Source organism: Anser brachyrhynchus, assembly GCF_964034855.1.
Source record: "Anser brachyrhynchus genome assembly, chromosome: 15".
Taxonomy (NCBI): domain Eukaryota; kingdom Metazoa; phylum Chordata; class Aves; order Anseriformes; family Anatidae; genus Anser; species Anser brachyrhynchus.
The window spans coordinates 9392318-9410159 of record NC_137733.1 but is presented as its reverse complement, the minus strand read 5'-3'; the positions used below and the strand labels follow the sequence as shown (position 1 = coordinate 9410159).

The 17842-nt window shown below is 38.4% G+C and overlaps 1 protein-coding gene across 7 annotated transcripts in view; it reads right to left on the bottom strand.

The window, feature by feature from the left end:
* TMC5 (transmembrane channel like 5) overlaps positions 1-17842 on the bottom strand; it is a 33924-nt gene that overhangs the window by 4484 nt on the left and 11598 nt on the right. For 5 of the 7 annotated variants that reach the window (XM_080556447.1, XM_080556446.1, XM_080556449.1 and 2 more), the window contains 16 exons: positions 15245-15406; positions 14495-14694; positions 13986-14090; positions 11321-11420; positions 10620-10710; positions 10050-10298; positions 8652-8803; positions 7967-8111; positions 7230-7385; positions 6492-6658; positions 5765-5843; positions 5301-5398; positions 3485-3580; positions 2821-2896; positions 1372-1505; positions 306-479 (listed from right to left, as the gene is read on the bottom strand). In XM_080556447.1, the coding sequence (XP_080412573.1) occupies positions 306-479; positions 1372-1505; positions 2821-2896; positions 3485-3580; positions 5301-5398; positions 5765-5843; positions 6492-6658; positions 7230-7385; positions 7967-8111; positions 8652-8803; positions 10050-10298; positions 10620-10710; positions 11321-11420; positions 13986-14090; positions 14495-14694; positions 15245-15318 (2096 nt within the window). In that variant the 5' untranslated portion in view covers positions 15319-15406. Of the gene's footprint in view, positions 1-305; positions 480-1371; positions 1506-2820; positions 2897-3484; positions 3581-5300; positions 5399-5764; positions 5844-6491; positions 6659-7229; positions 7386-7966; positions 8112-8651; positions 8804-10049; positions 10299-10619; positions 10711-11320; positions 11421-13985; positions 14091-14494; positions 14695-15244; positions 15407-15561; positions 16025-17842 lie in introns of those variants that run through there. The other 2 variants (XM_080556448.1, XM_080556450.1) reach the window with 2 other exon arrangements.

The following is a 17842-nucleotide window of genomic DNA, read 5'->3' as shown; positions in this document are numbered from 1 at the left end:
CTAAGTAAGCCAGTGGTATTGAGATCTGGAAGCCTAGGCATCACTAAACTAAAAGCATTCAATTGAAAGCAGCATATTCTATAGTTAGAATGAAGCTGGTTTGCAAAGAGCTTTGGCATCCTAACATAAAAGGAATAGATTTTATAACTTATTTATGTACTTCAAAGACATGATGTTCCTATTTATTAATCATTTCTGATGCTCTAGAATGTACTTTGCAACTCTGTTATGGAGAATGGCTATGACATAGCCAGGTTTTTCCACTTCAGGTCCTTTTCAAGTGCTTTTCATCAGCAGATACTTACAGGAAAATGATGGAGAGGATGAAGAAGAAAAGTTCACTTGTAATTAAGTTGTTGTAGATCCACACTACCCATTTTGAGCCAGTGTAATTTTCTAGTATTTTTATCCACTCAGAGACTGCTGCAAACATAGAAGACAAACCTCTGAAAGGACCACATTCTTCTGAAGGTTTTAACCTGAAAGTGTGAGAAAACAACTATTTAAAGCTTCATTTACTAACATGATTTAGTTAAACACTTTGTTGATGAAGATGCTTGTTAGTTTGATATAGCCCTCCGTCCTCTTTGGAGCCTCAGGGAACTTCCATCATTTATGTCTGATTTTTCACTTGGGTCAACTCCCACACCTTAAAATGCCACCCCAATGTCCCCCTGAGACTACTGCAGCCAGAGATCTAAGACACCCTGCCGCAATGGATCTGCACCAACCTGTGTACATAACCTTGACCTAAATGTAACAAGTCAATCAGTGTAGCACAGCCTATAGCAATTTGAAAATCTGAATTTCCCAAGTTGCACAAAAGATGTGTAAAGGAACCATCATCCCACCTTGCCTTCCAGGACATGAGTCACTGCAAACTTTCAGTAACAACAAGCTGTGGTGAACTAAGGTAGTTTCCTTAGCAAAAATTAACATTTTCAGATAGACAGAAAGAGGAAAATATTATTTGCTTTGAAATTGAACTAATCTAGACAGTCATGGCCTATAACATTTAATAGGCCTGGTATGGCCTATAACATTTAATCCCAGGAACAGGCTGGGTCACAGAAATTTTTCAGGAGAAGGAAAGGACGAATCAAAGAATTTTCTCTGACATTTAAATAGAATACTAAAACTTGAAGGCAACAAAGTTTCCCCTCCCACTTTCTTGTGGGACAAGTTCTGCATTAACCATTTTTTTTTGCAAACTTTCAGAGCATGTTTTCAGAATACAAAACATCTCATGAACATTTGAAACCCTCCTTTAGCAATTAATACAAATCTGTCTACAGAACAATGCAGATTCTTCTGCCTGGTATAAGGTCACAGCATAACATAGTGGAACTGAATGTCAGTGCTCTTCCCTACCTCCAGACAGTAACTGCAATGACAGACAGGACTCCAATGAGGGAAGGGAAAAACAGCAGGAACATGAAGAACGTTGTCATCTGAGCTGCTCTCCAGACTTGGCGAGGGGGTTGGCAATTCTTCATTAGGCTGACCTTTTAAGAGATGAAAATATACTCATTCTCAGAACAGTGTTACTTATCACTTTAAATGGATTTAAGTCAATACTACTGAAATTGTTGGAAGCAATTGCTGGAATAGCATCTATCAAAAGTTTCCAAGGACTTCTACTATAAGAACTTGATAGATATAGTGTAGTTTTAGAAAAAGAGTATAGTCTTTCAAATACTAAGAGGCAACGTGAGTTTCTGATGGATTCTATAAGACTCCATTGGGTAGTTTGGTTTTGCAGCACACATGAACCCAATGTTCACGGTGATCAAAGGGCTGGAGCACCTGAAATGCTGAGAGAGCTGGGGATGTTCAGCTTGAAGAAGAGAAGGCTCCAGGCAGACCTCATCGCAGCCTTTCAGTACATAAAGGGGGCTTATAAAAAAGATGGAGAACAACTTTTTACATAGGCAGACAGCGATAGGACAAGGGGGAATGGTTTTAAACTAAAAGAGGGGAAATTTGGATTTGAGATTAGGGGGAAATTCTTCACTCAGAGGGTGGTGAGGCACTGGCACAGGCTGCCCAGAGAAGCTGTGGATGCCCCATCCCTGGGGGTGTTTGAGGCCAGACTGGATGGGATTTGGGCAGCCTGGTCTAGTGGGTGGCAGGGGGGTTGAACTGGATGGGCTTTAAGGTCCCTTCCAAACCAAGTGGTTCTGTGATATGATACAGGGAAGTTTGAATTGGTGCTTCTAGCTTTGTTATTCTGCATTCAATGCTACAAACTGTTCAGTCACCTAACAAGGAATCTGTTGTCTAATCACACTGCTGAGACAAAGAACTCTGAAAAGAAGAATTTCCACCATGATATTTAGCTGAATCACCCCACTTAGACCTAGATAACTCGGGGGGAGTAAACAGGTTGCTGGGGAACAGAAAGAGAATCCAAAATCACAGCAATAGCATGACTGTCTATATTGGCACATGCACTTAGTTAACGTACAGTTCATATGCATTATGCATATGAAATGCACATACCATTAGTTCTCTAGGCTTTAATTTTAGTCCTTTATTCTTTCTCCTTTCTAATTCCTATGCTTTCACACTTCTCCCCTCTCAAGTTTTACAGGTTTGCAATTCAAAGGTGTGCATCCAAATGTTGTTTCTTTAACCAACCAACCAACAACAACAAAACAATAACAAAGCAACAACAACAAAACCAACCAAACTGCTCCCCTGGGCACAAAACCAGAGCGTCCAGACAAACCCAGCACTTTGACCCAATAAATCCTGCCCATATTTCAAGCAGTGTAAATGGCATGGTACTGTATGATGAACACATGTAAAGCTTGTTACCTTTTTCGTGTAAAATACTATAAAAAATGATATCATCTGGATACCAGGCAGCAGAGGTGAGAAGAGAATACCAATCCTAACAGAAAAGATTTATAAGAAAAAATTACATCTTCACTATACACTACACAGTGCTCAGTGCACCAAAAATAGAAAGCATCAGACTATCTTCATATACAGTTAGTGTTTGGCTATTTGCAAATGTGTAATTATATTAATAGTGATCCTGTAACAGTAAGTTAGCCTTTAAAAACATGCAACTTTAAATGTACACATCTGTGTACACATCTGCAAAACTCATAATTGGAGTACTGCACTCATTCTCAGAAATAAGGAGGAAATAAGGCAGCTTTTCTGGTATTTAACACTGAGATTATTTCAACAGGAACACTATTCCAGTGGGGATTAAAACAAAACTTTTGGATATTCCTTTTACAGTTTTTTCCCAGACCAGGGACCACAATCTAAATTACTGTAATTATGCGAGTAATAATTTCAGTCACAGAACTGATGAGTCACAATCCTTACAAAAGTACTTAATATATATCATCTCTCACTTATCCTACACTTTCTTTCATGATGCAAAGCACCCATAAATGTTTGAATCGGGATGTTCCATGGTATTCCTACATGCAAACAAAGTTTTAGCTGTAAACTTACCACTTACCAGGTCAAAGTCTGTGCATAGATCAAATCTAAAACATTTCGTGCAATATCAAATTCTGGCACTCCCAGGCTTACACAGACTGTAGTTCCAATAATTCTGGAAAAAAAAATAGCATTTGTTAAAAGGTAAAAACCTCTGCAAATGACCTCCTGAATGCATCACTGACAGGTTATTCAGGGGTTCCATTAACCACGTCACACAAAGCAGCCACAGCTTGTTGATTAGACAGCACATCAAAATGAAACAGAAGAATCTGGCAAAAGCGAATTCCCATAACACACAGCAGGAGTAAGAAAGACTTAGAATATTTTTAATGCAAGACAAAAAAAAGACCAAAAGAAAAAAAAGGATTTATAACTATATCAGAAAAGTATGCTTACGCTTATGATTTAACAGTTGAAATGACAGTTTACCTCATTACAAAAACCTAACAGCTTTCCAGTTCCCGCCTCCTGAAAATTCTCAGCTTTAATCAAAAAAAATGAATCTTCTAACCTGACATTTGCAACATATCCTAAAGCATATTCTACTTTAAACTAACCAAGGTGGCAGGTAACTGAGACACACAGGTAAGCAAGTACCCCAAGGATTCCTCCTGAGGACCAGTAATCTCATTTTATCACTTATTTTTTTCCTGAGCTGGGAAGATTCAGTTTCTGCTTTCTGTAGCAAGAACAGGGAGGATTTTGGTTACTGTCCCACCTTGCCTTGAGTAAAGGTCTGGGTACCACCTGATCAGCTGCATCATCAACGTTTCAGGGCTGAGTTCCAGTTACTCTGAAGACATGCAAGTAATCAAATGTACTTGTACTTTTAACCTTTTATGGCTGTAAGTCTGATGCTTTCACACAGCTCAGTGGGGAACATTCATAATGGCTGATGACGCGGTTTTAGTACTGTGCCTTTTTGTGGGGAGGTGGTTTTCTGTCTAAACAGAATGATAACACCGGAGGATTAAAGTACACTGACAAGAGCTGTGAAGGGAAAGTCTTCAAGGGCTTCTCAACATTGCTTTGTGTTGATTCGACACAAAAGCCAAAGTCCTAACTTGTAAACCAATCTTGTTCTCATCACATGCGAAGGGCAAACAATCATAAGGATCTCCTATATATAGCCAGGATCCCTAAATGTTCTATAGAGGTGGCAAGCATTTAGTACTCTATTGCTGTAGTCGTAAATAATGTTTAGCAGTAGGAAGGGACATGCAACAGATTACAGAATTAAATGAATTTTTTTTTTACATGTTTAGCTGAGCTTACTTTCAGTTAAAAATACTCTCTCACATACCACACTACAGACCTCTACACTTGGGAGTCATATTACATCCTTAATAAGACTGATTAAAATGAGATTTTAAACTTGCATGCACTCTGTAGAGTGTGATAACTAAAAGAAAAAACATTTACAGAGGGACATACCAAGAAAAGCCAGCAATGCACCTGTGTGCATGCAGAAAAGCAGGGTTTTCTGCTTGAGACACCTGGTCATTTGGCACCTGTTAAGGAGACCTACTGGAGTACAGTGTGACTCCTCCCTGCCTGTGTTTCCATCTCCAAAGAGAACAAGGACACACTGGGAGAGTAGAACAGTACACACTGTGACCTCTCCTAAGAAGGAGCTGGGATATACCCAAGGCACATACCCAGCTACCATGCCTGGTAGAGAGAACTGAGAAAGCTTCAGTTGTATCCCAGACATAATCCTGTTGGACCTCTCCTTTTCTCACACTGGAGGGGAAAAAGCATGCAAGCAACCAACCAAAAGAACTATGTCTTTGGCTAATGAATAAAAACAAGATTAGAAACATTGTACTCACCTTCGTAAAAATTCTCCAAAGAAAGAGCCAAGCAAACAAAATATGAAGTCAACCAGAATAAGACGATAGATATCTTGGCCAATCAGTGTTTCCCAGCACTTTAAGAGGTAGAAATAAATAAATAAATAAACATATCTGAAGTAAAAAATTACATGATTCTAACATTCCCAAATGCAAATGCTTGGGCATCTGAAATCTGGGCTATGGATCAAAGACTTGCTGGCACCCTAACTAGTCACAGTTGACCTCTCATTGAAGAATGCTGCAAACCAGCTGAGACTCAAATCGGGTGACTCATTCTCATACAGTTCATTTCTCTAGAGATTCTAATAAAGAAATGCTGGGGTGGGAAATTCAGCTGTCCAAAGGACTCCATGTACTTCTCTTTGCTGAAGCAGGCCTATTACCAAAGTGGTTCCTAATGAGTTATCATGGGTCAAAGATGCATACTTTTGAAATTTTACCTGGGACTTCGATTCCGCCACAATGTCAAGCCAGTAGTAGCACAGTATTCCAATAATCGATATTTTCAGGATGATGTTTCTACGAAGAAAAAGTACCAGTAACTGCACTGACAACTGCTGTGTAAGCTCACGGGAAGGAACAATGGTAGGATGGCCATTGGTCATGTTACTACCTTCTTACACACCAACAATAGCGCTGCACAGTGCCAGGACTAACAGGAGCTCTGGTGCCATGTTACTCTATTGTCCTGGCAGAAGTGAAGCCAGGTGTGACGACCTTGACACAGGCCTAAACATGCTACTGGACATGGGTGTGTGTGCTCCACAAGAGAGGAAGGCCTGAGGGGCACTGGTGGTAATGTAGTGTTAATTCCAGGCACCCGTAGCAAAGTTAGACCTGCTCACTCCTCTCTCCACTTCCCTTCCTTTCCCCAGGAGGTCCGCAGCCCACTAGGTATCTGTGGGAGCTACAAACAAAGCCAAGCCCAGAGTCACAGTGTTCCTAACTGGGAGGGGTACCCTGTCCTCATGCAGAGAACACTCCGGAAGACTCACAGAAGGCAAACAGAACAGGGAGGGAAGAGTGTGCAGAAACCTTTGGAGAAGATGAATTCATGTGCTCCATACCTCCCTACTGCCCACCACACCATCCAGACATAGCTTGCAGTAAAAAGATGAGTCAGCCAACTTCAGGCAAAAAACACTAAGAGGAGGGAGCAAAAAATACCTGGCAATAGTGACATATGTCCTATTTCTGGGATTCTGAAATTTCTCCAGGTGTCCAAGCCATGAGTAGAAGAATGGGATGAGCACATTGAGGAGAGATGCAACAATTGGTAGCACCAACATGGCAGCTTGGCTCTCCAGGTCATTTTCATGCCCTTCCATAAACAGCTTTGAGAGAAGAAAAACAAAAAGAACCAACCCCAAACTTAGAACCTTTGCTGAAATGCTGCCACAAGTTGTGCCCACACACCTGACACACATCTCTGAATGTTCTCTGATTAGAGGCTACCATGTTTTACTGGTCCATATCCAGCAGCACAACGACCCTCCCTTTCCACTGTGTTACATGGGACCACAGATGGAAGCCCCAGCTTAAAAGCTGTTCCAGGGCAAAGGAGAGGCAGTCCTTGATGAGGCTTCTTCTTGCACTTTCTTTCAAGGCCACCAGCTGCGCTCTCTCTAAGCTGGACGCGGGTCCAGGCATGCAACTGCTGGGATGAAGTGGGAGATTTGCTCAGATCCCTCAGGTCCTACAGTCTTGCCGTAATCCCCAGTAGTGTGAGTCTTTGCAAACCAGCTTTTTAGGTACAGCAGAACGTGTGTGTGTATTGGCAGAAACAACACCCATGCTTTCCTACTGTCCCTAGTAGCGAACAGACCACAGCTTGCATTTTGTGTAAGAAAGACACCCACGTGGAAAAATACGTCTCCAAAAACAGGCTGCAAAGTCTGTCCTTACCTCTAGATTATTAATGGAGAGGAAGTAAACACCGGAACAAGCAGCCACTGCTATTCCCAGGGAAGCAGCCCAGGCACCAAGATGAAGAAGAATATGAACAAGTCTCTCTGTTACAGAAAAATTTTGTACTTCCTTGTTTACATCAGTGAGGCCTTCCTGCACGGAAACAAATGTTAATGAAGAATTGCTTAGTCAGCAGCATAAAGGAAAACCTGTTTCAAGTAACTGCTTGAGAGACTGAATAAAAGATTTGTTTCTCTAGAAGATCAGCACAGTAATATCCTGGGAAAATTAAATGGCCAATTTTGTGTTCCTGTCCTAAAAGTTGTTTCTCTCAACAGTTATGCTAATTTAACATTTAATATCATAAGTCTGCTTTTTGTCGACAAAATATTTAAACTGCAAAAAGGAAAAGAAAAAAAAAAGCAATATTCTAGCATATATTTAATAGTCATAGAGATGCATTCAGTAGAACAAAAGCATTCATTCAGTAGAACAAAAGGATATAAATATTTATATGTAGCTCAAAGAGAAAAGAAAAACAAGTAGCTACGACAACTCCAGAAGTTCTAATCAAATGAAACTTAACAGCCAGGAAAACTTAAGTTTATTAGAAACATGACTAGCATGCCTGAGTCACTGTTCTGGAGACTTATTTGTGCATACATTCTGGCAGAGTGATCCAAGCATGCTAGTTATGTATCTTTGCACCTTTTTGCATCTCCTGGATTTTGTACCTTTACTTGTGTGCTGAGATTCTTTTGTTTCAGCTTAACAGCTTTTTCATTAGTTACATTGAAGTCCCAAGTGCAGAGAAGTTTGCTAGCATTTCCAGAGTATGTCTGAGGGCTAATGAAGTTCCTGCAGAAGGATTTTGCCATGCTGCAACAACAACAACAAAAAAATTGAGATGCATAATGGGGAAATAGATCAAGTTTTCGCAACAGTAAAAGGGTGTGTGTGTGTGTGTGTGAATTTTTCAGTTCTTCCATCCCTTCCCTTGGCTAGCGGACCTATGTCAGAGCATCTCACATAAGAAGGCATGGAAAATAAATCTTAACATAAGAGAGAACTCTCACACTTCTTTCTCCCAGTTGTTGCTGACAATCTTTACTTCATTGCTATTAGAAGGCCATGTCAATACCATATGTTATCAGCAGCAACAGATTACAAAAGGGAGATCATGCTGTAAATTGCTTTGAGCTGGGATTCACCTGCAGGGCCCTCACTATTCTGCAGTTATTCTTCCTTCGCCTAATAAAAGTTTGGTGTATGAGACTGTCTTTTGAGCAGAATCTTCTGCTTAAACCTGAGACCTGGAAATAAGGACTTACAGAAACACACTCAGGTAATTATCACTGCCAGACATTTACATATTTTTTTGGCTAATATAAATGAAATAAGAATATATGATTAGTTTACCTGAACAACAAGATAAGCAAACAGATGACAAAATATATTCCAACAGTAAAAATATAGGCCAGCTGCATGTTGTAAGATGCACCATTCTCCGTTTTACTGATTGTAGCATTGGTGTAAAAGCCATAGTAGAGTACTGTTTGTTGAAAATAACCCTGAAAATATATGGACATCATTCAGAATATTTGCTAGTACCTGCATGTAGAGAGAAGTACCATCACCTGAAGCACAATTCAGATGTGGGAGCTGTCCCATTCCCAGCTGTAAAATCAGGTGTGATTAAATTTGTGAAAATTGAACCCTGTTTTCATTCTATCAGCTATAAACTTCCATATTTTTGAGAACTTTTAGAGGTATATAAATGACTTGCATCATTTGGGATGATTGTGAGCATTCAATATGCTTTCAGGATTTGCTCTTCTCTGAAAATTCCTGAAGAGGGAAAGCATTAATCATTTATTTCTTCGGAGCAATGTTCTGAACTGACAAATTGTAACAACTGCAAAGGAACCAAGGAGGAAGCATGTGACATTCAATACGTGAGTTATTACATCACAGATGACCTCCTGCAATGGTGACTGTACTTTGCAAAATTAAACGACGTTACTATAAAATACAGCACTTTAAAACCCAATTTTAGAAAGAAAGGGTGGACACCTTTCCTTTGAAAAAGAGCGTTAGCAAGAGCAGAATGATGTTTATTAACCAGAGAAATCCTTCAACAACAATAAAATTGACACAATTTTTACAACTGTCAAAGACAGAAAAAAGAGTAAGTCTTCTCAGATCAAGTAGTTGATGAATACTACTAAACTTAGAGCAGTGCAAAATTTTTTGTTTATAAATATCCTGGGATTTTATTCCCTGAATATAAAGATCTCCGCATAGTGAAAAGATCCTCCTGTCTACAGGGCACACTAAAGTTGGTGGGTTGCCACACAAAGATCTGTGCCCTCCTTGGAAGAATAAAGCTTTAGAAATAAGCAAAACTCACAGGAACATATACTGAAATCTGCACTGTATTTTTAAAGGAAAATCAGCATGGGAAAAATGTTCTGCTAAAGACTATTGTATCCGCCTCCAGAAGGCCTGACTTCCACTCCTTTCTAGAAGAACAATGAAAAAATCTTGATATATTGCTGAACACAGCAATCATTTGCAGTAAGACACATTCCTCAGAATGAGTTCCACCCTGGGTTAATGTTTGTTGTAGTTTCTTTTTTTTTTCAAATACATACTAACTATCATTTCTAGTCATATAAACATCTAACTCAATCTCTTAAGAAGAAATAATTGCTTTTTTACTTTGTCATGATTTTTAAAGTAGATCTGTTGCAGAGTAATAACATAAATCCAGATCTGTTGCAGAGTAATAACATAAATCCATTGTTACATACTTACAGCTCCAGTGAGCAGCTCCAGACCCGTGAATGAAAGGTTATTTGGTTCTGCTGCAATAAACTGAGGGACTGTGATGAAACTGAAGTTTATGAGGAATGAGAAGATGTTGAAACTTAGCAGCCACTTCAAGAAAATAAAATACGAAAGTACACTTGTTCCAAACTCGCCACCAATGATCTTCAGAGTCTTGTGCCATAACCACAGTTGGTGAAAATGTTCTGACAAGCTGTTTCTAAATCGTCGAAATGACTAAAGTACAAAAGATATGAGAGAGATGAACCTCAGCAAGCAGTCTTACACAGGGCTCAAATTCACATAATACGGACTCACATTTTTACAGCTCCATTTTGATGATAAGAACATATTTCCCCCACTACATGCGCTGTAAGATGCTGAACTGGTGTTCCTAATGGCTACTATAATGCAAGTCATTACTAATGAACACTGCAGCAATGAATTGGTTCTTTGGTAAGTAAGAAAGCAAGCTGCCAAATACTTCTGGAGACAGTAATAACACTGCAGCTGTAGTGGTTTACTTGATTGTGACTCACGGAAGTGTCTGACACTTACCACTTCTGTTCTGCGCAGACACTGTGTACAGCAGTCAAGTTGAGTACCACGTCTCCCTGATTTTTCTGTTATTTCTTTCAGAACATTATTCCTGAGGAAGAGCAGGGCAGAGGGTGACAAGCATTATAGTACAGGTTGTAATTAAAACAAGAAGCCAAAGAAGCTGCTGCAAACACATGTGCTCATGAATGTGGAGACAGTTCTAATGGTTGTTTTTGCATCAGCTGACACCATAGCTCTTGTCCATTACAAGCTGAGTTATGACAGCATATCCTAGCCCCTCCACTAACTCATTGATGGAAAATATATATATATATATTCACATATATTAAATAAATATATGTAACTAGACAAAATGATGGCTGAGATCATGTGGTCTGTTCTTCATTTGCAATGGCCAACATCCAAGTTCCCTTTGAATAATAATCACAAGTCTTCCTGCATGCTGAAAGGCATTGCCTTGCTGTTTCATTTTATATTACATAAGAGATTCTTCTCACGTACAGAAAGGACGTTGAAACATCTTTAAATTATTTTTCCTTGCAAGATGTTAACTTTTAAAAAGTGAACAAAAAAGTACTTTCAGTTCTTTCATACTCAAAGTGACAAACTCAAGCTGAGCAGATGGCAACCTATGCTTGATAACTAGATGTCAACATTATACTGCTTGTAAAGCTAAACAGATAAACTTCTATTTTTACCTGATTTCTCTCTTTTTTTTCATGGTCTCTGGCATTTTCTGGATTGCTTTAATCCTTTCACGGGTGGACATACTTGCAAGATTTTCAACTAACTTTTCTTCTGCACAAAAAACATGAAAAATCCAAATTTGGGGATGATAAAACAGTAGTTTTTATTAAAAATCTGAAATTGATATAATAACATTCCCCACTTTCACTGCCACTAACATGTGGCAGGTTCTGAGACTTAATGATACTGCTCAGAATATCCTTACCAGTACCCTAATACAGATGTATGGAAATAGCACAATACTGAATGTTAAAAAATAAGTGTTACTCATCTACTGTTTGTTTAATGTTAATACAAGGAGCTGTAATATAAAGGAGGACACGATACTAACAAACTCCAAGGTTCTGGTCTATTGCTGATCATCATTTGATAGTTACATTTCTAAGACACTACGTAATGATTTGAAAGCTAGACTTTTGTGTTATTTATTCTATAATCTTAGTTGATGTTTGTATGAAATAGATAGTAAGGTATTACTTGGCAATCAGCTTGTTTTCACATGGCTGGAATTTGATGCTAATTCCATACATACAGTGACTGAAGACAATTCATTAGCTGGTCAAACATATCCTAATAAATTGTAAAAAGAAAAACTAAACTTTAGCCAAAAAAAAATCACACTGCACTGTGCTTCATTTATCATGGGACTTTAGTGTGCTACTGGAGTATAAAAGTTGAAGTATTAGCATTAACAAAAAAACAAGTTGCTCTCATAACCACAGAAAGACTGTACACGCAATTCTAATGATAAACCAAGAACAGTGCCAACTAAACCTTCCTTGTGCAAGATGTTATTTAATATTAAACCACTTCTCTAAACTCCTACCTTCTTTGCACACTGGGTCTGTTTCAGACGGGGTGGAAAATGTCATGAAGATCTCTTCAGATGGCCTTCTATTTCTCTTCTGAATAAAGTTAGATAAATAACATACACTGTCTAATAAGCCAGGATGCTCCTAGGCAAAATTGTCTTAGGACAATTTGACTTTCACAGAAAGAACTTAAAAATATACTCTTCAATCTCTCTACCTACATGCAAATGTACACTCTCCCTCTCACATGTTCCCTGGTCACACCTGATGCAATTTTTCAGGTACACACTGGAAAAAATGGTATTGAGCCCAGTCTTCAGCTGTCACGGAAAACTGTCTCATCTAACCCATTCATAAATGTCCACATTGATTATTGAAGGTTTTCTTCCTAGGAGACACCTCCTCTCTTTCAAAATCCTTCTCCTGACTGAGAGATTGTTTCAGAATCACATTCAATCATGCTGAATATATGTATCAGCTTCCATTTCCCTGGGGCCAAATTGCAGCTGTTCTCAAGGTATTCCATATGTCAAGCTTCTTTCATCCAACTATTCAAACTTTATTCCTTAAATGCATCTATCTTCCAGCTATGATGCCAATGAGTTTAGCCACAGCTTTCCTTACTTTGTCTCCCCAGTAAGCTAACGGCCAATCTGCTCAACGTTACACCCCCCTTTTGAGCTCAACCCTCTAGTTTGGAAGGCCCCAACTGACTGAAGTGTCTGCTAGTTGATGCACATGTTGCAGGCCCCCAACCGGATTTACTATTTGGGTCTAAAGGTGTCCTGATGTTACTGTCATTTTTACTTTAAGCCAACTTCCTTTGTAGCTACTAAAACGAATCAGAAAAAGAAAAGCAACTGTATCTCCTTGTGGAGGTACTTCGTGAACTTTCAGCACCTACACATTTAACCTCTAGTTGATTATGTTGGAAATGCACACTCTCCTTCCTACCAGGTATTAAAAGCTATGGAAAAAGCTATGTTTGGAAATATCCTATCTCTATGGTCAGTTACAGAGCAAGACAATAAAATACCAATAAAATTTGTTACACCTTAATACAAACATGATTTTGCCAAATCAGATCTCAAATTAAAGACCATGTTCCTATGATGAAAAGAGGAAAAAATAAAAATTTCTCACTATGAGAGCACAGAAAAATGGTTCTTTCAATGCATCTAGGTTACAATTGCAGAAAAGAACTCTTAGTTACATTCCAGAAGCAGCAGGCAGGAACCAAACTGACTGTAACAATAAGATTACAGGATATGGGAAGAACAGTTCCTACCCAGAAAATGAACAATAAACTGCTATGCTAGGCTAAAAGGGAACTCAGATTGTACTATTTCAGTCCACCTATATTTTAATGAACATAAATCTCGAATTACTGTTATAGTCCAGAATTTACTTTTAGACAACAGAGAGACAAATTCACTAAAAACAGTCTCAAAAAATGCATCCTATCCTCCCCTTATTTCCTTCTCCAATTAACCTTTTCAGATAACTGTATAAGTTGGGGGTTGTTTTATTTTTTATGTTGACCCACTTACCATGAGTTTGAGTTAAAATGGGTAGGTATTACAGCTTTCATTCCTCAAGGAACAAAGATCATCACTTTCAGAAAGATATTGAAAAATTCAGCTACAGTGATGTAGGATAGTAAAATAGAATTTGTGTGTTCTGATTCCTTTCATTATGTGAAAATCTTCATACCCGAACAAGAAGGCTTTTATAATTTTCATTATTTCATGGAGGGTGAGACTAACGTTCAGTATTCTGATTCACCACAATCCTTGTATCTTACCTTCTGATACATTGGAAAAACTGGAAGCATAGGGGCCATCCAATGGATGGAAGGGAGAAGGTGGGCTGTATGCCCATTCTGGCTCAGGCTCAAAGGAACGATTATCTGTTGAAGGGAATCAGAATTATACAGAAAGGCATGTGCTGCTATGGATTATTTACACACACACAATATCAGGCCTTTTGACCAAATACAGTTCTACTACAAATATGGAAGTATATCCTATTAAAAAAAATTCTCCCTCTTTACTATGTATATCCTACTGTTCAATGAATCATGCACTCCATAAAAGCCAGTATTTACCAATCTGTTACTACAATAGTTACTTGTTAATATATTATCAGAACTCCTTTCTAGGGAAAAAAAAAAAAAGAAACAAAAACACTGCCACCAAGTACAAATATATGCAGACAGTTGAGCCTTCTGGAGCTACAGGACTCCCTCAGGACAGAGTGAGCCATAATTTGTTTCAGTGTTCATATAAATTTTTGATAGGAGAAATTACATACCATAGAATTTTCCATATGGACTTCTGCTTTGGACATCAGCTCTTGGAAAACTTTCTCTGTATTCAGAGTCATGTCTCACAGAGGCCATTGGTATGGCTGGAGAGTAATTCTCTCTTCTTCCATTGGGCTCTCTGTAGCTACCATATGGTGAAGAATCATAGGGGTTTTTGTGAGATAACAGATTCCTTTGAGATCTCCTGCTGTGTGAGCAATAAAAAGGAAAAACTTGAGTGCCATAAAACCTTTCAATAGATATCCCTAAAAAATTGTTACCTCTTATCATTAAATCTGAGTACAAACTCAGATACTAAGAGGTATTTTGTATTTAGAACTTCAACGTCATAACTCGGGTTTGGTCGTCAACTGAATTAGAAAGACTAAAACTTTCTCCACTGGAAATTAGCATGGATTCTGCCTAAACAGGAGTAAGTGCTTGGAAAATGAGAGGACATGCAAGATTATAACACACTGTGAAAATTACTGGAACTAAAAAATATCCATGATATCTATGCCATGAATCCTAAAATAAATTTAACTGATAAATTACGAACATGTAAAAAGCAAGCAAGCCATTTCTCTCAAATGCCACCTTCCTGATGACAGCTTTAAAAAATTGTGCCTGAGAATGCAAGCAAAAAGGAGGGATTAAAAGAACTTCACAAATCAAAACTCTGGAAAAAAGTTTCCCCTGCACATAAATAATTGCATTTCTTATGGCACAGTCACAACAACAGAATTAAATAAACTCACTTTCTATCAATTTCCAGTGTCTCTGAGAAGCGGTAGTCGGGATTTTCAAAAGCTTCATTGTAATAATAAGACATGATGAGTCTGTGGTTTGAGGGAAGAAATCTTCCTTATTTTTGTCTCTGCTGCTTCAGTAATATGTTCATGACAAGACGGATTTTAGACCTAATTACAAAACAGATGCATATACATATGAAATGGAAAGAAAGGAAGTTCATTTTAGCACAATAGTTAGATTATATCACTCTTCCAACAAGTAACATGAAACAATATAAATGGGAAATGGTTCTAATTTTGTTCTCTGATTTTATTCTACTTACCATTGAGAAATTAGGGTCCACGAGAAGTTGCAGGTAAAATGAGAACTATTTTTCTATAGCTATCTCTACAAAAAACTAAGGAACTTGAGCATGTTTCCCCAGCATTGACAGACAAGTAAGAACATGTTGAAACATTAAGGATAAAAATTCTCTTTCTTCTTCATACAGGAAAAGCCAGACATACAATTTTTCTCTGATCACTGTGACTCCAAAAACCAAAGAGCAGGTGAACTCTGCCCACTTCCCTCCTAGCAGCAGCACCTCTAAGCCTTAGTTGTGAACACAGGACACATTGGATTAATGTTGTGTACAGAGCTGACATTATTTAGAGAACCATTCGTAATGAGGGCTCTTCTAATGACTTAATGTATTGACCTTGTAAATAGTTTCATTCTTAGCTTTATTTCTTACAGAGTGTTCCACTTTACCATTAAACAAACCAGACTTGTTCAGAGTTTAACTTTATTTACAAGAATGGGAGTATGCAGTTAAGCTAGCAAAAGGAGAACCTCATATTCAAATTAAAGACAGAATCCATATTAAACAAGCAATTCTTGAAATTATTCAGAAGTCATACTCAAAAAAAAATGAAAAAGAAGCAATTTTTAGCATTTCCTCTTAAAGGCGTCATGCCAAGTTTGATAGCTGGAAAGATATCCAACAACAGGGAAGAAAAATAAAATAAAACCAAAGGACATGTCTGGCAAAATCTATCAGATGGCATGCTTTAATCTCAGCTCCACTCCTAGAAATGTAAAGCTGAATCTCATTTAACATTACCCTCTCAAACAGCTTTTCTGTCTTCAGTGGTTCTCACTTCTAATTTCTAGTGCAGTAAAGAAAGTATCACATGAAGAAAAGTATCTTCCAAATGGATAATTGTAGTGTCTTTTTAAGGCTTTTGAAGGCTTGTCAAAACCCTAACTCTTAAATTACTGTTGTGTCATTTACACACCTAAGGATTTTGGCAGATACTCTAAAATTATGCTGTGTGACATACATTTGTAAAACATTGTCCAGGTTTTGCACAATGACTTGCAAAGAGATCTGCCTGTAAACATAGATTATTGATTCTTACATTGTAATTAGAAAATTGTCTACGCTTTCATTATATCATGATGCAGCATGTTTTAATGATGTCGACATCTTCAGCAAATATTCAGTTAAAAAAAAAAAAAAAGCACACCAGGCAATTGGTATGTGCTCTATCACCCTTGGCTTCTGTAAATAATGGACTTTGATCCCTGCCAACAAGAAACTGTAAACACAGCCTTCCCTTGGTGAAACTTGTATTTTTCAGGCAAAAACCTACTGAGACAGGGTGAGATTCACATGTAACCAGGCAAGTAACAAGCAGAGTCTCCTCCCCCTATCCCCAAAGAAAACCAACAATCACTCCAGGAAATGTAAGAGTCTTACATGAAAAGTCATGGCAAGTTTTAATGTCCTGAGAGCTAAGCTTTCTTTGACAGAAAACCACTTAGCCCCTGATGAGCTTTTGAGAACTAGCTTACAATATATATGGAGTTTTATACAAACTATACAATATATATGGAGTTTTACACAAACTATTCAGGAATTAGCATGTTCTGTCCTTACACTCCATCAAAAAGCACAGAAACACAATTTTTGAAGAAGATAATGATGGCCTTCTGCAAGAATTTGCCTGGAAAACTAAATTTCCCTCTCTAAGAACATTTAGCATTTCAAACTGTAATGGAAAGCTAACTAAGAAAAGATGCCTTTCTGAGAGGAAGAAAATTCTGAGACAACTCTCTCAGACAACTCTCTTTGAAGAGTGCCCCAAAATACACTGGTTTCCCAGGAAGCCAAACTCTCGGTTTCAGCCATCCGGAAAGCTGGGAAGCCTGCCAGCAAGGCAGCTGGAGAGTTGAGCACAGATCTAACCAGCTCATCAACTTGCCTGGTCTTCATTCAAACTGTAGAGAGATCAAACATTCAGACAGATAAACGTAGGATCTGTAGAACCAGCACTACCCAGAAGCGCTCTGTTCTGGTAGTAAGCATCACCCAGCTACACCAACCAGCCCACTAAAATGCACCCAACCAGAGGAAACAGATCAGCATGACTAAAAAATACATCCTTTACTTCTTTCTCTTACTCCTTTTGAAGACCTCTAGACCTTAGGCTTGCAAAAACACCCAAATAAGCCCAAGACAGACAGTCCATGGGCTCCATCATTATCCACTTTGTTTCCTTTGAGTTAAAAGATGCACTTTATGCCAAGATTTCTGCAAAAACCCACAGAGACATTTACAG